The sequence below is a fragment of the Pygocentrus nattereri genome, chromosome 13, assembly GCF_015220715.1.
Source record: "Pygocentrus nattereri isolate fPygNat1 chromosome 13, fPygNat1.pri, whole genome shotgun sequence".
NCBI lineage: Eukaryota > Metazoa > Chordata > Actinopteri > Characiformes > Serrasalmidae > Pygocentrus > Pygocentrus nattereri.
In genome coordinates, this window is record NC_051223.1 from 9,746,698 (window position 1) to 9,765,819 (window position 19,122).

The window sequence follows — 19,122 nt, forward strand, 5'->3', positions numbered from 1 at the left end:
TTCAATCAGCCTGTCTTTCTGTGGCTTTACCAGTTGCACGTTGTGAACGTCAAAGCAGAGTACAATTCAACTGCAGATGCACTGGCAGATCCGACGGGCCTGGCTGCTCTTGGGTTCTTTATTGAGGTGCTGTCCGTCTGCTTTGTGGTGTCTGCAATTCCGTTGGAGTGCTAGATAGATGTTTAGTGTTATGCTCTACATCTGCAGGCAACCAACGACACTGGAAAACCTGAAAGCTGGAAGACCCTAACCTCCTACCTGGCAGAGATCTCAAATGCAGGTAACCACCTGGGATTTGGTGTTGTCTATTGGCAAATGCTCACAAATGAAATGGATTCCTAATGTCTGAAGAGGAATTGCCCTTCAAAGTTTTGTAGGCATGACTTGTCTTCAAAAAGAAGGCAGCATGATGCAAGTTGGGCATCAAGAAATCAGAAGTGAAGGGGACAGAATTGTAATTGCTTAATTACCAGTTAGCCACAGAATACTGGTGATTCCTCACATTTTATACATTTGCACAAGTTCTCAGTCTTTAGCCTCACTACAAATCTGCTTATCCTGAATATGTAGCTTGCCATCTTTATCAGTATTTGCAAAGTTACCCAACACTTGGCTAGCTTGAACCCACACAATAGTCAAAAGTATGTAGACACCCCTCCTGATTTATTCAGTTCAGGTGTTTTGTCATACATTGCTAACATCAAATATTGAAGTCATGCATAGTCAAGTCTCCATAGATGGACTCCTGTTCTGGTCTGCTCTGCCTTTTGTGAAGTGGAAACATCTAGGAACAACAGCTTGGCTACCAAGCTGTAGAACACACTCTCAGCATAGCAACTGAGTGAAGTGTTAAAGTGACCTTTGCCGAAACTGCTCCTAGGAAATTAGGTAGTGGTCAACACTCACTGGAACGTGGCTTTAACACAGCAGGCTTGGTTTTTCACCAAGACTGTTCACATTGCCACAGACTTACTTTGGAATAATGTTTCCCCCATAATGGCTTGTTGACTTGCCAAAGTCTCTTACCTGTGCTATTACACTTAAACATGGTTCTTTAGTCAAAATGTGCTGTAGATGGTTCTGTATAGAACCTTTATCAAAAGGGTTCCATATAACACCAAAAAAGGTTGTACTATTATGTCGAGCTTGACGCAGAAGAACCCCTTTTGGTGCTATATGGAACCCTTTTCAAGAAGTTTCAACATGGAACCATCTACAGCATATTCTCAATCTGAAGAACCTTTTCAGTGCAAAGAACCGTTTGGTCCTGAAATGGTTTGAGTGCTCGTCGTTCTATGCAGACCCATTTTCTCTACTAAAGAACCCTTGAACTGACCTTCAGATTTCTAATAGAACAGTTGGATAATGGAGATTCAGATTTATTTTCTTGCCAAATGGTCTTCACTTTCACTTTTGCAGGGGACGCAGTAGCCCTCACCCAGCCCATCTCCATGGACAGTCTACTCAAAGGAGTGAACAGGTCTCGATATTATCGCTACCTTGGCTCCCTGACCATCCCCAACTGCAACGAGGCTGTGGTGTGGACAGTATTTAAAGACCCTATTCAAGTCAGCAGTGACCTGGTAGGAAGTTGTGGCTGAATGCACAATGGCTGCCTTTTGAAATGGGCCTTCAGCTAATTTGATTATTGTAATGTTTGCCTTTGAAATGGGTTCATAAGGCTTTTAAAACCATTTAAATGATCCTTTTTAAATTTGCTCAAATTTGTTTGTAGTTGTTTTGTTTGTACTGGTTTAAATTCATTTTTAAACCATCTGGTCAATTGTCATCTAGAAAGTCAGTGCAGTCGCACATTTAAACAAGTTTTATTGAAGTTATTAACAAAAGCCTGTGGCTGTTTTGTGAGAATTACATTTTTAAAAAATGTTTGTGAAAGCGTTGTTGACCTTTTTTGAAGGTCCTGTACATTGTCTGTTCTTTATAATGGCATGTCAGAATAAGTCCTTTGTTTCTCCTCATGCACCTTTTGAGGAGTTTTTTGGGTTTGAGTTCAATACTTTAAACTTTCATGCAGCATAATGAGGTTTGAGGCATAATTATGCTGAACGCCTTGTTTCAATATTGTTTTTGGTTTAATGGAGTATTGATTAGAAAGCCAAGGCTCTAGGTTTTAAGAAGCAAGCAGGTTTGTGTGCACCAAATGTGCTCACATTTAAGGAGATGGGGTAACCAACCTGTAAATGCCTTATTAATGCAGGCCAATCTTTAACAAGCCTTGTGACCAGAAGGTCACCGGATCAATTAAAAAAAGTGTGTGTGTGTGTGTATGTATGTATATAGCAATAGTTAAGAACATGGAGATGGAAATGTAGTAAGTCTACTTTTTAAACCCTTTGTTCTCACCAGGTTGACCTCTTCAGCACTATACTGTATGTCAACAAGAGCACCAACTCTCCCCTGATGACAAACACCTTCAGGAGCACTCAGTCCATAAATGGCAGGGTTGTGACCTCGCAGGTGGGAAGCAGCAAAGCCAGTTTCCCGTCGTCCTCGAGAGCTACCCGGCCTTTCCTCACGTTCTCCTTCATCGTGGCGCTCCTGTTTGTCACCTTCTGTTGTGCCTAGATTTTGGATGCAAGTGAGCGTCTCATCCTTTCCGTTTGTTTCAATTGAAACAAAGCACAATAAATGATTGCCTCTTTAATTTCTCAGTCCACCTTAAATGTTGCACCACTTGTCACTGCATGTGCCCCTCCATTTAAGGTAGACGGGGAAAATCCAGATGCACAGCTAGACTTGATGCACTCATTGTTACATTTATGTATTGCAGGTTTTGAAGCAACTGATCAAGACTGAGCCTGAAGAAAATGAGTTTTGTACAGTTTTAATGTGTTGATTTAATAAATGTAGTGGTGCATGATTTGTGCACATGATCTCTGCAGTGTAAAGGGTAGAGTGGGAGTGTTTATGCTGTAAACTGGATTTTGCACTTCTTAATAAATTTACACATTTGCACGGGTGCAGAGGTGAGAAATCTTGGGTGTGTAGCCCCTTTGTAGTACTTGAATATTCAGGGGGGGTGTACATTAGTATACGCCAGTATTTGGAAACTCAAAACATGGCCACCTATGGTGCCACTCGTTTTCAAGATCTCGAAGCAAAAAAATTGCAAAACTTTGCAGGTGCTAGATGAATCAAATTCACAAATTATCCAATTTTTCAGTGTTTACATGTCAAGCAATCTGAGACCCTGGGTTTTTTTTTCTTCTCATTTTTGAAGTAACATTTTGCTCTAAACCTGAATTGGATATTGACCTTATCCCCCATCTCTTCCTCCCACCCCCCACCTCCTTTGCAATATCAAGTAATAGTACAAAACCTTTCACGAAGTATAGCAATACTTGAAATGGTGAAAAACAATGTCCCCAGGACATAGAACGCTCGGCATGTCTGTCTGACGTCTCTTCGTGGATGGCAGCTCACCACCTGAAGCTCAATCCTAGCAAGACTGAGCTGATATTCATCCCTGCAACTACAGGTCCTCATGAGCTTGCCCTCTCATTTGAGAACTCTTTCATTGTTCTGTCTGTAGAGGCAAGAAGTCTTGGTGTGACTCTGGGTGGCCAGTTATTGTTCTTGACTCACATCGAGAACCTGACTCAGTCATGCAGATTTCTCCTGTACAACATCCGTAGGATCCGGGAGGCCGCCCAGGTGCTAGTGCAGTATCATCTCAAGGCTTGACTACTGCAACTCTCTCTTGGCTGGTCTTACTATGCAGGCCATCAAGCCACTGCAACTCATCCAGAATGCAGCAGCACGGTTTGTCTTCAATCTGCCCAAGTCTACTTTTATGTATATAGACTCTTAACTTTTGCCCAGGCCACATTTTATATTATATTCTAGAATTTTTAATTCACCAAATAAACATGAAAAAAAAAATACACTCAATAGTTCAGTTCCAAGTCTATTATATGTAACACTATGAACAATATTTACTGTTTCTCTGTCAATCTGTACAGAACAATTATGAAAAAATTGGCATCACAGTGGGTTATAAGCTTTTGCTGGGGTACATGGTGCCTCTTTAAGGGTTAATACAATCCCCCCTGCCCCCCTGCACGTTTGATGTCTGGTATTGCACTGCTGCTAGGAGGCGATAGAGGGTGCTCGGGTAAACTGGTAACATGCTGTCTTTCTCTTTGGCTGTTTTCTGCCACAGATGGTGGGGAAGAACCTTCAGAGGGTGACCTGCTGTTCCTGTGGCGCCATAATGTAACAAACTATTTAAGGTGGAGTGGAAAATTCAAGTTAGCAGTTAACTGAATTTAATTACATCAAGATATGGGGCAGCTGTGGGCTGGAGCTTGGGGAACTAGCCCTGTGACTGGAAGGTTGCGGGTTTGATCCCCAGCGTCGACAGTCCATGATTGAGGTGTCCTTGAGCAAGACACCTAACCCCCAGTTGCTCCCCAGGCGCTATGGATAGGGCTGCACGCCGCTCCAGGCAGTTGTGCTCACTGCCCCCTAGTGTGTATGTGGTGTTTCATTTCACGGATGGGTTAAACGTGGGGGTTAAGTTATCCCATTTGTGGGATTAAAAAGTGTGGCTTAATGATATAAGGAAACTAGAGCGCACTACCCATTCTGCCCTGTAGATGGTACCAATACACCATTCATTCAGCATTCCACTCGTATCTTCCTGAGCCCATTTTTCAGAGGTGCTGAAGTTGGCTGTCCATGACTGGAACTATTCTATTGGGAAATGGCTGCTCTATACCACTTTGTTTTAAAACTGGTCTCAAATTCAAAGACATTAAATATGATTGAGTTCACATGTATTCACCATGTCTTTTTCCAGGTTGGAATGCAGTGAAGCTGTGGTGGGGACTGTTTAAGGACCTGGTCAGAGCCGTGACCTGGTAAGTTGTTTTGGTAGTACTTCATGTATAGAAGATCATGATTTTTCAGCCACATTATAGTAAATATTTTAATCATGTACCACTGCTGAATATGTGTGCACATGTATATAAGGTTGTCTTTGAGCTGCAGCCTGCAAGGTTAAGCGAGTACATGTTGCCTCCCACTGAGGTACAGGCTCGGTTCCAGCAAACCGATGATTAAAAACACCCATTTTGAGGATAAAGGCTAATGTCTGAGATCACAACTTCGAATAACCAGATAGCAAGCATATATTGGTCCACTGGCTTGATAAGGTCGGCACCATGCCAGCTGTTTGCCACTGCTGGTCCACCCTCGGACCACCCAGATTATTGTCCTGCATGCAAGCTCTAACTAGTTTTTAATCTCCCCAAACAGATTTTAAATGCAGAGCTTTTCATTTTATGTAAATAAACTAAGACAAATATTACAAGCCATTACAACTAATATGAAATGATTTTATAGAAAATGTTGTTGCTGAGCATGGTGGGTAGCACTGTTGCCTCACAGCAAGAAGGGCCTGGGTTTGATTCCCCGGCTGGGCGATCATGGTCCTCTCTGTGTGGGGTTTGCATGTTCTCCCCGTGTCTGCGTGGGCTTCCTCCAGGTTCTCAGGTTTCCTCCCACAGTCCAAAGACATGCAGTCAGGCCAGTTGGACATGGTAAATTGCCCCTAGGTGTGAGTGAATGTCTGTCTGCCCAGCGATGGACTGGCAACCTGTCCAGCTGCAGATGAAACCCACCACAGTACAGGAGATTTCAGTAAAAGATCATTAAATAACACCCCTTTATAAGATGAGAGCACCCGGAGAGACTGGTGTTGGAGAGACAGACGGAATGTATGTATTTATATCTATGGGTGGTATGTGAGTGTGTTAGCAGTTAGCCACTCGTTTGTGTCGTTTTCTTCAGTATTTCCTGGTTCTCATTTAGTGGCACAATATAAGCAAAAAGTGTCTGTCTCATGAGTCCAAACCAACACGGAACAACCCGGCACGACCCTGAGACCCATTAGGCTTGACAGTGGAAATTAAGGCTACACTTGTCGAGGGAATGCTCAGGCTATTTGGGCATATTTAAACAGGCCTTTCAAGATTAAACGTCCAAGATAAGAACGGTCATTCAGAATAGTTTCACATTAGACAGTTATGAATGTTGCCTGATATCTGACATTGTAATTCTAGCAATTATTTCTTCCACTTTTTCCCCCCAGCCTTGTGCAAGGGTGCATGCAGGATGTTTTAAGGCCAAATAGTTCCAAAAGCATAATTCGACAGTAAATAAGACATGTGGTCAGGCCAGTTGGAGACACTAAATTGCCCCTAAATGTGAATATATGATGATGTGATGACCTGTCCAGGGTGTTTCCTGCCTTCCAGCCAATAAGTGCCGGGATAGACCCCAACACTCTGTGACCCAGGAGGATAAGTGGCTTAGAATATGAATTAATGATATTAATTTTATATTTTCAGTGCAAGCATAACAAATACAGTGGTTAAGTTGTTGTCAATGCTTTTATGTCTGGCAATAAACCACTACAAGGTCCTGTTCAAGCTCATAAACACTGTTGACTCCTTTGACATCGAAGAGGGCAGAAATTATTGCAAATCTAAAAGGCGAAGCTGTTGTGGCTTTAGGTAAGCGAATAAGACCTGATCTATGCTTAGTAAGTGCACTGTAACTCTTAAAAACGTGTCGGAGGACGAGATGTGTTGGTGTGTTTTCCCCCCCACTGTTGTGCCCAGTACTAAACACACAATCTGTGTGGCAAGTGTTGAGGAGAGAGAGACATTAAGGAATTCCATCATAATGAAAAAGCATGCCTTCATAACGACTCTGGATCAGCTGCTCTCTGAGGTCACCCTGAAAGAGGTATACACAGGTGCCAATGTAGAGAGAGCCACCCTGATGAGTGTTTTACTACTGTGTATGTGTTTTGCTGTGTTTAATGAACTACGTACAAAGGTAAGTGGAAGGTTGCTGGTGTTGCTAATCATCCTGAAGGTCTTTTCTAGTTAAACGGAGGGTTTTGATTTGCCTTTCAAGCAGTTCTCTTGGAAAGTTTTCTTGGTCGTCCAGACTTCAACATGACCTCCAGCGTTTCGATTAACTGCCATTTCTTAGTCATTTGGTATAGTGTAGTGGGTAACACCTTTGCCTTCAACTCTGTAGTCTGGGGTTCAATCCCTGGCTTGTGCAAGCACTCTACACTATACCAACACGAGTCCTTGGGCATGACGCCTAACACTACCTTCACCTGCCTGTGTAAAAATGATGAAATTGTAAGTGCCTCTGGATAAGAGTGTCAGCCAAATGCTGTAAATGAAATTTTACTATAAACTGAGGGAGCGACTGTGTGAAAATGCTTCTTATGGCCTTTTCTTGCTTTGTGAACATCAGTTATTTTAATGTTCAGAGCTTTGAAATTTGCACCACTTGGCCTTTCCTAACAATGACTGTAAACATGCTGTAGCCCTAACAGGCTAATTAAGGTCAGAGACCTTGGTAAAAGTTATCTGAAAGCTAAAGCCTCGCAGGGTGCCAAAACTTTTGCATAGTGTTCCTTACCTTTTTTCTTTCTTTTTTTACTCTAAAATTGTGCAAAACAAAAATAATACACTAATCTCACTGAAAATGTTGAAAAGAATGTTTCGTCTTTTTGCTTTTTGGAGATCAGTTCATCTTCTACTCATGTAGCTATGCACAGTAACAGAAATTTTGACCAACAGTTGCCCATATTTGGCCAGCAACTGTACCTGTAAACTTGTAGCATGTATTGATGGGTAGCTCCTGACAAAAACCAGCAGGTAGGATAGCCTGGGCGAAAATGATCAAGCCAGGTCTGAACAACACACCTTTTTTTTTTTTTTTTTTTTTTTTTTTTTTTTTTTTTTTAAATACTGAAAGAAAGATGATTCAACTCTCAAAGTAAGGAATGTTCCAATATGATAGTGATCTTAAACACACTGCAAAACACACACAAGTTTTATAAGACAAAGTATGTTGCATTACTAATGCTTGGCATTGTGCTTGGAGATGTAAGGCTTGCATACAGCTGCCCAGCCATGGAAACCCTGCCATGAAGCTCCCAGCGCAAAGCTCTTGTGCTGATGTTGATGCCAGAGGAGGTTTTAACTCTGCAGTTATTGATCAGCAGAGCGTTGGCGAATTTTATGCCCTATGTTCCTCAGCACTCGCCAACCCGTTCTGTAACTTTGCGTGGTCTGATGCTTCATAGCTGAGTTGCTGTGGATCCAAAATGCTTCCACTCTTCAATAACACCACTCACAGTTGATTCTGGAAAATCTAGGAGAGAAGAAATTTCAAGAACTGAACATCTTTACCTGCAAAGACTGAGCCTTTGGTTCGTGCTTCTTTTATACCCAATCATGATACCCTAACTTATTTTCAGTTCATTGCTTATTGAGGAATGTTTTAAAATCAAGTAATGTGAATGTTCTATAAACATTTCATTATTTTGCCCATCTCAACTTTTTTGTGTGTTACCGGCAATAAATTCGAAATTTGTTTATATTTACAAAATACAAGTTGGTCAGCCAAAAAAATGTTCAGACAAAAGTCATTTCTTTGCACGTTGTCCGTTCAAAAAAAGGTTCAAGAAAATGAACAAATCACAGATTCTTGTTTTAATTTCTTATTACAAACAAAACGTCCCAACTTTTCAGGGGAATGGGGTTTGCATTTATAAGCGTTTATGAGCCATGTGCTATGGTATCACATCTAGGCTTACAGTAAATAACAGAAATAATCAAACTCGCTCCAGTGACTGGATCACCCTTCAGGTGCTTTAGATAAAATCTGCTTTTAGCTACACCCAGCTGGAAAACATACAGGACACTTTAAATCTTGGCTCGCTGGTGTCGCTCCACCATTTTAAGCTTTTAATCTTTAACCACCTCCACTCAGCCTGCAACCGATATGTTGATATGTCAACTGATCTGTTCCTGTGTTTTACGCTTTTACTTCAGTCTTTATTTTTTCAGTCCTTCTTCTCTGTTTCAGTGCTCGGCTACATTGCAAATGAGGGTCACCCTTGAACTACTCGGAGTTTAAATAAAGGTTGATTGATAGATACTGAACAGGGATGTAGCCACTTTTGTTGTATACTATACATAGTTTTGAATGAATGTAAAGACTTTGTCATGTCTTTTGGTCCATTTTGCCCATTATCCTATAAACCACTAAAACTTGGGCAAAAACCGGATATCTGTGCTTTTACCTAATGCACATCAACCACTGCGTTGAGAACCCAGGTCTCCTGTAGAACAGAGCCGTGATCTAATAACTAGGCCATGCTGTGCCATAACGCCTTTTCCTAACATGTGAACATTCACATGTACTATTAGATTACGTTCCAACTTGTTTGTCAAGTCAAAATGAAAATGAACTGGACATATCAGCTAATAGCTGGACACTTCTACTACAAATTGGAGGTGTCTTATCTACATCTCACACAATGACAGATGTTGACTTTTGAACTTTACACTGGTAACGATCTGGATGATCCTGTTCTTCTTGGCCTGGAGAACATGACGTGTATTATTTCTATAAAAGGGTGACTAATCAGACCCCAGTACACACGTTCACTGTGCCTCAGCCCTTGTAAGATCAGTTCGAGGCCAGCTCATGGACAATGTAGACAAATGGCTCACACAAGGGGTGCTCAGTCCTGGGCCTGGAGCTCTACCACGCTGCAGAGTTCTGATCCAACACACCTGGCCCTCATATTCAGGGTGGTCGATGTCCAGGACCAGGATTGGCCACCCCTGGCTAACACTGTACACGCTACAGTCTTAATTTGAATTTGTGGATGCAACAATAGTTAAAGGGTTCTCAAGCCCATGTAGTTATCTCCATCACTGAAGCGTGCTGGTTTTTAATGCAGTGCCGTCTGAGGGATTTCTCTGGATACCCTGAATCTTTTGATCATAATACCCACATTATAGGGTGGCATACCTAAAATCCTTGCAGTTGCTCATTGAGTAAAGTGGTGAACCTTGACCTGCTCATAAAGGACTCGGCCTTAATGTTCTTTTAATAAGTAATCATGATTGCGTTGCCTGTTCAAGATGTCTTTTCAACATTTCATAATGTGTCTAGTCTTGCATGGACCTTTTCTGGAATGTGTTGCTGGCATCAATTCAAAATATAAGCATATATTTACAAAAAGCTGTTAAATCGGTAAAGTGAAACATTAAATATTTATTCATTGTACTGCTTTTCTCTAACTGCAGGTCAAAGTGGATTTACAAGTCGCTGCTTTCTGTTTTTATTTGTATTTCACATACCTCCCCAACTGCTTTGGAACTGAAGTTTGTTAAAAAAATGCACATACACACACACACACACACACACACACACACACATATATATATATATATATATATATATATATATATATATATATATATATATATATATAAACGCACAATCATTAAGCTTGTTATATTTTTAAATTAACATTATTTTTTACAGATTTAATAATCAAGATAATTTTTATTATTTTTACAGATGAAAGTCAAGCTTGTCATGTTTTTAAATTTGTACTATTTGGAAATTAAATAAATGGGTTGGTGTGTCTGATGTTTTACACAGTAATGTAGAAACCTACCTCAAACACATGACCGTTACTTACATTTAGTGACATGGCAATTTTCAGATTTTACAAGATGACAAACAATTAAATGCAATACTGATTACCTCACTGAGGTGCATTTGGTGCTGGAACAGAAAAAAATGTGGACTGCCTCAACCTTAAACTGTCTTAGACAGTAGGTCTGGCTAAATATGGACATTAAAGAAGCTGCATTCCTGAAATCAGCCTAAATGGATTTTAATATAAAGCAGAGAGCCTCATGTGGAATGAGTGTGAAAAGTCAAAAGACCTGCAGGGTCAGTGACACGCCCCCAGCCTCTGAGCCATATTAAAGCATAGAACGAGGGTCATTAACAGTGTCTGCTAGACTACAGAGTGGTCAACATCTCTGCTCAAAGGTAAGTTCACTGTCTATTTTCTGGAACCTACTCCTTTTATTATCTGAAATTCTAAGCTGAGATCAGAGCTCCAAACTTCAATTTAATCATACAAAATTCAAAGGCCAAATAGTAATCTTTATAAATGTATACATATTTATAAATTTATAAATATACTTTTACAGATGAAAGTCAACGTAGTCATATTTTTTACAGATGAAAGCCAGGCTTGTTACGCTTGTAATTGTGTAATATTTTTACAGATGAAAGGCAGGCTAGTTATATTTTTGATTTTGTAATATTTTACAGAGAAAAGCCCAGCTAGAAACATTGTCAATTTGTGTTCAAATTTTACAGATGAAAATGTCAAGCTAGTCATATTTTAAAATTTGCATTTTTTTTACAGAAGAAAACATCAATATGTTGCATAGTTTTTACAAATGAAAGTTAAGCTAGTCATAGTTTTAAATGTGTTATTTTTACTGATGAAAGTTAAGCTAGTCCTTTTTTTAAAAAATGCATTATTTTTACAGATGAAAGTCAAGGTAGTCATAAGTTTTTGTTTTATTTTTACAAATGAAAGTTAAGCTAATCATATTTTAAAATTTGGATTATGTTTACATAAAATCAGGCTAGTTATATTTTAGTTTTATATTTTAGTTCTGTGGGAGGTGCTTCAGGAATACAGGGTACATGGCTCTTTGCTACGAGCCATTCAGGCCCTGTACAAACAAAGCAGGAGTTTGGTTTGCATGGCCAGCAGTAAGTCAGACTCGTTCTCAGTGAGACTCCATCAGGGCTGCCCTTTGTCACCGATTCTATTCATAATTTTTATGGATAGAATTTCTAGGCGCAGTCAGGGGATGGAGGGTGTCCAGTTTGGTGACCTCAAGGTCACATCGCTGCTGTTTGCGGATGATGTGGTCCTATTGGGGACATCAGGCCATGAACTTCAGCTTTCACTGGATCGGTTTGCAGCCGAGTGTGAAGTGGCCGGGATGAGGATCAGTACCTCCAAATCTGAGGCCATGGTTCTCAGGCGGAAAAGGGTGGAGAGCCCTCTCTGGGTCGGGGATGAGCTCTTGCCTCAAGTGGAGGAGTTCAAGTATCTCGGGGTCTTGTTCACGAGTGATGGTACAAGGGAGCGGGAGATTGACAGGCGGATTGGTGCTGGGTCAGCAGTGATGTGGGCTCTTTACCGGTCTGTTGTGGTAAAGAAAGAGCTGAGCCATAAGGCAAGGCTCTCGATTTACTGGTCGATCTACGTTCCCACCCTCACCTATGGTCATGAGCTTTGGGTAATGACCGAAAGAACGAGATCGTGAATACAAGCGCCGAAATGAGTTTCCTCCACAGGGTGTCTGGACTCTCCCTTAGAGATAGGGTGAGAAGTTCGGTCATCCGAGAGGGACTCGGAGTAGAGCCGCTGCTTCTCCACGTAGAGAGGAGTCAGCTGAGGTGGTTCGGGCATCTGTTTAGGATGCCTCCTGGACGCCTCCCTCGGGAGCACGGTGGCGTGGTGGGTAGCGCTGTCGCCTCACAGCAAGGAGGGCCTGGGTTCGATTCCCCAGCCGGGTGACCGGGGTCCTTTCTGTGTGGAGTTTGCATGTTCTTCCCGTGTCTGCGTGGGTTTCCTCCGGGTTCTCCGGTTTCCTCCCACAGTCCAAAAGACATGCAGTTAGGCCTATTGTGTAAAATGATCAAATTGTAAGTCGGTCTGGATAAGAGCGTCAGCCAAAAATAAATGCCGGAAATGCCAGCTATCACAGGCAAGTCCACCCGGGAGGAGACCCCGGGGAAGACCCAGGACACACTGGTGTGACTATATCGCCCAGCTGGCCTGGGAGCGCCTCGGAATCCCCCCCAGGGAGCTAGTGGAAGTGGTTGGGGAAAGGGAGGACCCCGGAAAAGCGGAAGATAATGGATAGATGGATGGAATATTTTTACAAATGAAGGTTGAAGTAGTCAGGTTTCTAAACTGAAATGAAAGCCCAGCTAGTCATATTTTTATTTTTGTGTATTAATTTTACAGATCAAAGCCCAGCTAGTCATATTTTTATTTATGTATATTAATTTACAGATTAAAGTCCAACTAGTCATATTTTACATTGTTTTGTGTTATTATTACAGATGAAAGCCCAGCTAGTCATGTTTTTATTTTTGTGTATTAATTTTACAGATGAAAGCCCAGCTGGTCATATTTTACATTGTTTTGTGTTATTATTACAGATGAAAGCCCAGCTAGTCACACTTGTTGTTGCCTGTCTGTTTGGCACTGTTCTCAGTGACGGCTCCACTTTAGGTGAGCCATGTGCAATATTTACTGTTCTCAGTATTGTTTATAATAGTTTGCCTCCAGTTATTTATTCAATATTAAGATGAAATGAAGCTTTCATTCATGTGAGCATGGTTCTGATCTTTTTCAGCTTGGTGTTATCACCTGCCGTCCTGCAGTAAGTATTTATTTTTTCTCTCCAAACGACACCAAAACGCTTTTTCCCTCAGTTATACTGACTGCACGTGTGAAAGTGGTCAGTATGTAGTGTAATCGGTGCTAACTGTTCTAAGTTAGTAGCTTTGTGGTCTTAATAAAAACAGCCTACTGGTGTTACTTCTCCTGTCTGATCTACTTTACTCTTTTCATAGATTACACCACATGGCCAACTAAGATACCCCACCACTGCAGTGGTGCCCGTCAATCTCCCGTCAATATTGTGACTGCTGATGTCCAGGCAGATCCCAGCCTGACCACCTTCAGTTTCACTGGGTTTAATGACAGCTCTGCACTCTTGAATATAAAAAATGCAGATGGAAAGTCAGGTAAGGGTCTCTGCAGTTGATCATAGCTACACAGTGTTAGTCGTTGTCTGGTCCTTCATCAGTGGTCAGTTTTTGGCCACAGGACACGGTTGAATGAATATTTTGGTTGGTGGATGCTACTAGCAACACTACAATGTCAGTGTCAGTGCTGAGAATGATCCATCTCCCAATCATACCTGGTCCTCTGGGTGTTTTGATCACTGATGATCAGGTTAAAGGGGGTCTTGCAAATGCAAAGAGACAGATGGACTACAATCTGTAGTAGTAGAACTACAATATGCACATATCTGAGTAAAAGTACTTTCCTCATGAAATGTGAAGTAAAATGTTCATCTGAAAACACTCATAAATGTATAAATTCTGCAAACTTCTGCTTCAGTACCAGTAGCTGAGTTAGTGGCTAATGCCCCCCAGGTACTCTGAGTTTGAGACCGCTGATTTGACCTCCAAATATCAGACAATAATTTTACCCGTTTCTTTGCCTCTGCAGTGATGGTTTCCCTGGATGACAGTAAGATGAGTGTGTCGGGAGGGGGTCTTTCAGGCCTCTACAAGAGCAAACAGTTCCACCTCCACTGGGGCAACGGCAGCTCTTCAGCTGGATCGGAGCATACTGTGAACGGCAAACGGTATCCAATGGAGGTGAAAGAAACTCTGCTGTAAACATGCTGATCAGAACACAGCCAGAAATCATTTCTTAAATTAACCTTCCCTTTCTCCCCTTCGCAGCTACACATAGTACACATGAAGTCCACTCATCCCAGCATGACTGTCGCTCTTGACGACCCAACAGGATTGGCTGTTCTTGGTTTCTTCATTGAAGTAAGACTTTGTTGGTTTTCTGGTGTTGAGAAAGCATCAGCTTAGTGTAGGGCTGGGCAATATGATAATATATATATATCATTACCATGGTTGTATCAATACAATGTGCTTTTCTGAATACATCCCCAATTTCAATGAGGTTGGACGTTGTGTAAAACATAAATAAAAACAGAATATGATGATTTGCAAATCCTTTTCAACCTATATTGAGTTGAATACACTACAAAGTGTATTTACATGTACAAAGATATTTCATGTTCAAACGGATAAACTTTATTGTTTTTTACAAATATTCACTCATTTTGAACTAATTTGGGAAAGTTGAGGAATGCTTGAAAAACACCTGTTTGGAACATTCCAAAGGTGAACAGGTTAATTGGAAACAGGTGAGTGTCATGATTGGGTATAAAGGGAGCATCCCTGAAAGGCTCAGTCATTCACAAGCAAGGATGGGGCGAGGTTCACCACTTTGTGAACAACTGCATGAGCAAATAGTCCAATAGTTAAAGAACAACATTTCTCAACGTGCAATTGCAAGGAATTTAGGGATTTCATCATTTACAGTCCATAATATCATCAAAAGATTCAGAGAATCTGGAGAAATCTCTGCAAGTAAGCAGCAAGGCAGAAAACCAACACTGAATGCCTGAGACCTTTGAACCCTCAGGCAGCACTGCATTAAAAACTGACATCATTCTGTAATGGATATTACCACATGGGCTCAGGAACACTTCAGAAAACCACTGTCAGTGAACACAGTTCATCGCTCCATCTACAAGTGCAAGTTAAAACTCTGCCATGCAAAGCGAAAGCCATATATCAACAACACCTAGAAACACCGCCGGCTTCTCTGGGCCCGAGCTCCTCTGAGATGGACTGACACACAGCGGAAAAGTGTCCTGTGGTCTGACGAGTCCACATTTCAAATTGTTTTTGGAAATCATGGACGTCGTGTCCTCTGGGCCAAAGAGGAAAAGGACTGTCCGGATTGTTATCAGCACAGAGTTCAAAAGCCAGCATCTCTGATGGTATGGGGGTGTGTTAGTGCCCATGGCATGGGTAACTTGCACATCTGCGAAGGCACCATTAATGCTGAAAGGTACATACAGGTTTTGGAGCAACATATGCTGCCATCCAAGCAACGTCTTTTTCAGGGACGTCCTGCTTATTTCAGCAAGACAATACAAGCCACATTCTGCACGTGTTACAACAGCGTGGCTTTGCAGTAAGAGTGCGGGTACTAGACTGCCTGCAGTCCAGACCTGTTTCCCATTGAAAATGTGTGGTGCATTATGAAGTGCAAAATACGACAACGGAGACCCCGGACTGTTGAGCAACTGAAGTTGTACATCAAGTAATAATTGGAAAGAATTCCACCTACAAAGCTTCAACAATTAGTGTCCTCAGTTCCCAAACGCTTATTGAGTGTTGTTAAAAGGAAAGGTGATGTAACACAGTGGTAAACATGTCCCTGTCCCAACTTCTTTGGAACATGTTGCAGGCATCAAATTCAAAATGAGTGAATATTTGCAAAAAACAATAAAGTTTATCCGATTGAACATTTAATATCTTGTCTTTGTAGTGTATTCAATTGAATATAGATTGAAAAGGATTTGCAAATCATCATATTCTGTTTTTATTTATGTTTTACTCAACTCAAGAGTAAAAAATGTTTTACTCTACTTGTAGACACTGACCAACTGCTACTTTTATTGTAAAGAATTAACCCTGTTTAACTGGATTTTTGTCAACATGGAATGCCAAATACCGATGGGATGAATGAGGTGCAGACGTTTATGGATCTAGCTTATATTAGTTGGTTAGTGTAGTGGTTAACACCTTTGCCTTCTACGCTGTAGACTGGGGTTCAATCCCTGACCAGGGCAAGCACCCTACACTATACCAATAACGGTCCTTGGGCAAGACTCCTAACACCACCTTGGCCTACCTGTGTAAAATGATCAAATTGTAAGTCACTCTGGATAAGAGCGTCAGCAAAATGCCGTAAATGTATGACAATAGAAGTCCATTAGTAGCACCCTATTAACCATGTAGTATGTCATAGCAACGATCTAGGACACCATAGCAACCACAGAGCAAACCCCTAGCAACAGCTCAGCAAGCTTAAGCTGCACAATCGCTCTGTATTTTCTTCAAAAATTGCATTTTTCCAGTTATTATATTTTGTTGTTTGTCCTTAGGCAACCAATGACAGCAGCACACCGGAGATGTGGAAGAACCTGACTTCATTTTTGTTGAAGATTTCTAGAAAAGGTACAGCTCCACACACATTATTCACACATTATTCATTTCCATCAAAAGAAATACAGTTGAAAAAAAAACATGATGGTGGTAGTTAACTGTGCAGTTCTCCAGAAACATTTTGTGGTCACTCGTTTGACCACAGGGAGGCTCAGGTTTGTATCTGCTGTTCCATTAGCACAAACTTTTTTTTTTTTCCTTTGAAATGCTAAAACAGCTGATTTGAATAGTGTAGTGGATAACGCCACTGCCTTCTACGCTGTAAACTGGGGTTCAATCCCCCACCAGGGCAAGCACCCTACACTATACCAATAAGAGTCCTTGGGCAAGACTCCTAACACCATCTTGGCCTACCTGTGTAAAATAATAAAAATTTGTAAGTCGCTCTGGATAAGGCGAAAGGCAGGATACACCCTGGACAGGTTGCCAGTCCATCGCAGGGCAAACAGACAGACATACACATCCACACCTAGGGGCAATTTAGCATGTCCAATTGTCTTGACTGCATGTCTTTGGACTGAAGGAGGAACCCCACACAGATGTGGGGAGAACATTCAAACTCCACGGTCGGGGACTCGAACCCAGGCCCTTCTTGCTGTGAGGCGACAGCACTACCCACCACGTCACCATGCCGCCCCACTTCACATCAGTAACAACAAGATGAGGAGACCTTCTCAGCATCTCTTCTTTTCTTCTCAGGTGACGTGGTGGACATTAAGAACCAGATCACGATGGACGGTCTGCTCAAAGGAGTAAACAGGACTAGATACTATCGCTACCTCGGCTCGCTGACCACACCGTCCTGCGACGAAGCCGTGGTGTGGACTGTCTTCAAAGACCCCATCAAAGTCAGCCAAGATCTGGTAGGTCTGTGTGGACGCCTACAAACGAGAAAGTATCAAAGATTAGAGCTTTAAAGCGATAGTTTGTTAGTCCATCAGCCAAGAGAGGTTTGGTGTAGTTAGCTTTGCACTGGAGCTACGAGGCTAATGTAGCTACAAGTAATGTAAAAACTGTGTTGAGTTGTTAAAGTGGAATATTACTGATTATTCTGTATTTATGCATCATTGAAAAGTAATCAGAGCGATTCAGAGCGGTTTGGTGTGAAATGGTTCCGATGCCTTTACAGTGGTGGTGATGGGAACCAGGGGTCGCCATGACTACAACACAGATATAGACATTTTATTTACCATCCAGAACGACCAGAGAACCTACACGAGTCTCTTGAGTTCATATGGAGTAATGATGATGGTAAAATAGTGGAAAAAATGTGAAAAAAATATGTTTTCCTGTAGGGACTATTTTCCCTCACAACACCCTGCATGTACTCCTCCACCACCACAGTGAACAGTTCTGACTCTAAGTTTCTCTAGAGCAGAGCGTTTCACACCAAACCACTCTGAATGACTCTGTTTACATCTAAACCATTTAATTATGCCGAAATGATCATAAAGCAGTATAACTCCTGTTTAAATAATCTTTAATAGACTTGCTTATGTGGTTTCTGACACTGTATGCTATACTGTTATCTATAAAAGTGGACAAAAGTATGTCACATGGCTAAAAACAGTAATGGGGCCAGTGCTAATTGGTGGGGTGTAAACTCCCCTTTCATGTTAGTTATATTAGCCTCGTAGAAACCTAAAGAAACACCAAACATGTTTAGGCTGATTTGTGTTGAGGTGGGAAAAAGAGTGCAAACATGATTTTTCCCTTTATGATGAACAAGCACTGATTTATTCTCCCTGTGACCAGATCAACCTCTTCAGCACGTCCGTGTACATCAACACAACAGCTCAGCCTCTGATCACTAACAACTTCAGAGGCGTTCAGGCCCTGAAAGGCAGAGTCATAAAGTCTCAGCCTTCATCAGCAACCACACCTTACGAGGCCCTGTCCCTGACCGCTGCACTGCTGTACTATTTACTATAGCAAGTTCAAGAAATGTTAGCTCACCTTATTAGTTCCTCAGTATGTATTCAAGGGGTTATTCTGCTAAGGACTCTTATTGTGAAGGCAGGATAGCTTTCCCCGAGGGGATATGTGTGGAGCAGGAAGGGCTTAGTTCAGTCGAGAGCTGAGGACTGAGAGAATCAGGTGTAGCTGAGGCTGTTAGAGAAAAGCTGAGCTTATGTATGGCGTGGCTGTGGCCGCCAACAGCTGTTTAATAACCATGACTTGTGTTAACAATGGTACACGCTACAGTGCTGCCTTGGATAGAGTTGATATGCGATGACAGGACATCTTTGCATTTTTGAACAGTTCATTTTTTCAAGTTTAAATTATTTTTCTGCCTTTGCTCAGTGTGTGGACAAAACACAA

General features: G+C 41.6%; 1 protein-coding gene across 1 annotated transcript in view; it reads left to right on the plus strand.

The window, feature by feature from the left end:
- LOC108441154 overlaps positions 1–19,122 on the plus strand; it is a 61,028-nt gene extending 41,906 nt beyond the window's left edge. Inside the window, exons 16-29 of the mRNA XM_017720510.2 lie at positions 34–126; positions 208–280; positions 1,420–1,583; positions 2,368–2,584; positions 4,823–4,883; positions 10,854–10,917; positions 13,126–13,198; positions 13,323–13,349; positions 13,543–13,716; positions 14,207–14,358; positions 14,446–14,538; positions 16,740–16,812; positions 17,500–17,663; positions 18,556–19,122. Coding sequence (XP_017575999.2) covers positions 34–126; positions 208–280; positions 1,420–1,583; positions 2,368–2,584; positions 4,823–4,883; positions 10,854–10,917; positions 13,126–13,198; positions 13,323–13,349; positions 13,543–13,716; positions 14,207–14,358; positions 14,446–14,538; positions 16,740–16,812; positions 17,500–17,663; positions 18,556–18,732 — 1,605 coding nt within the window. The 3' untranslated portion in view covers positions 18,733–19,122. The remainder of the gene's footprint in view (positions 1–33; positions 127–207; positions 281–1,419; positions 1,584–2,367; positions 2,585–4,822; positions 4,884–10,853; positions 10,918–13,125; positions 13,199–13,322; positions 13,350–13,542; positions 13,717–14,206; positions 14,359–14,445; positions 14,539–16,739; positions 16,813–17,499; positions 17,664–18,555) is intronic.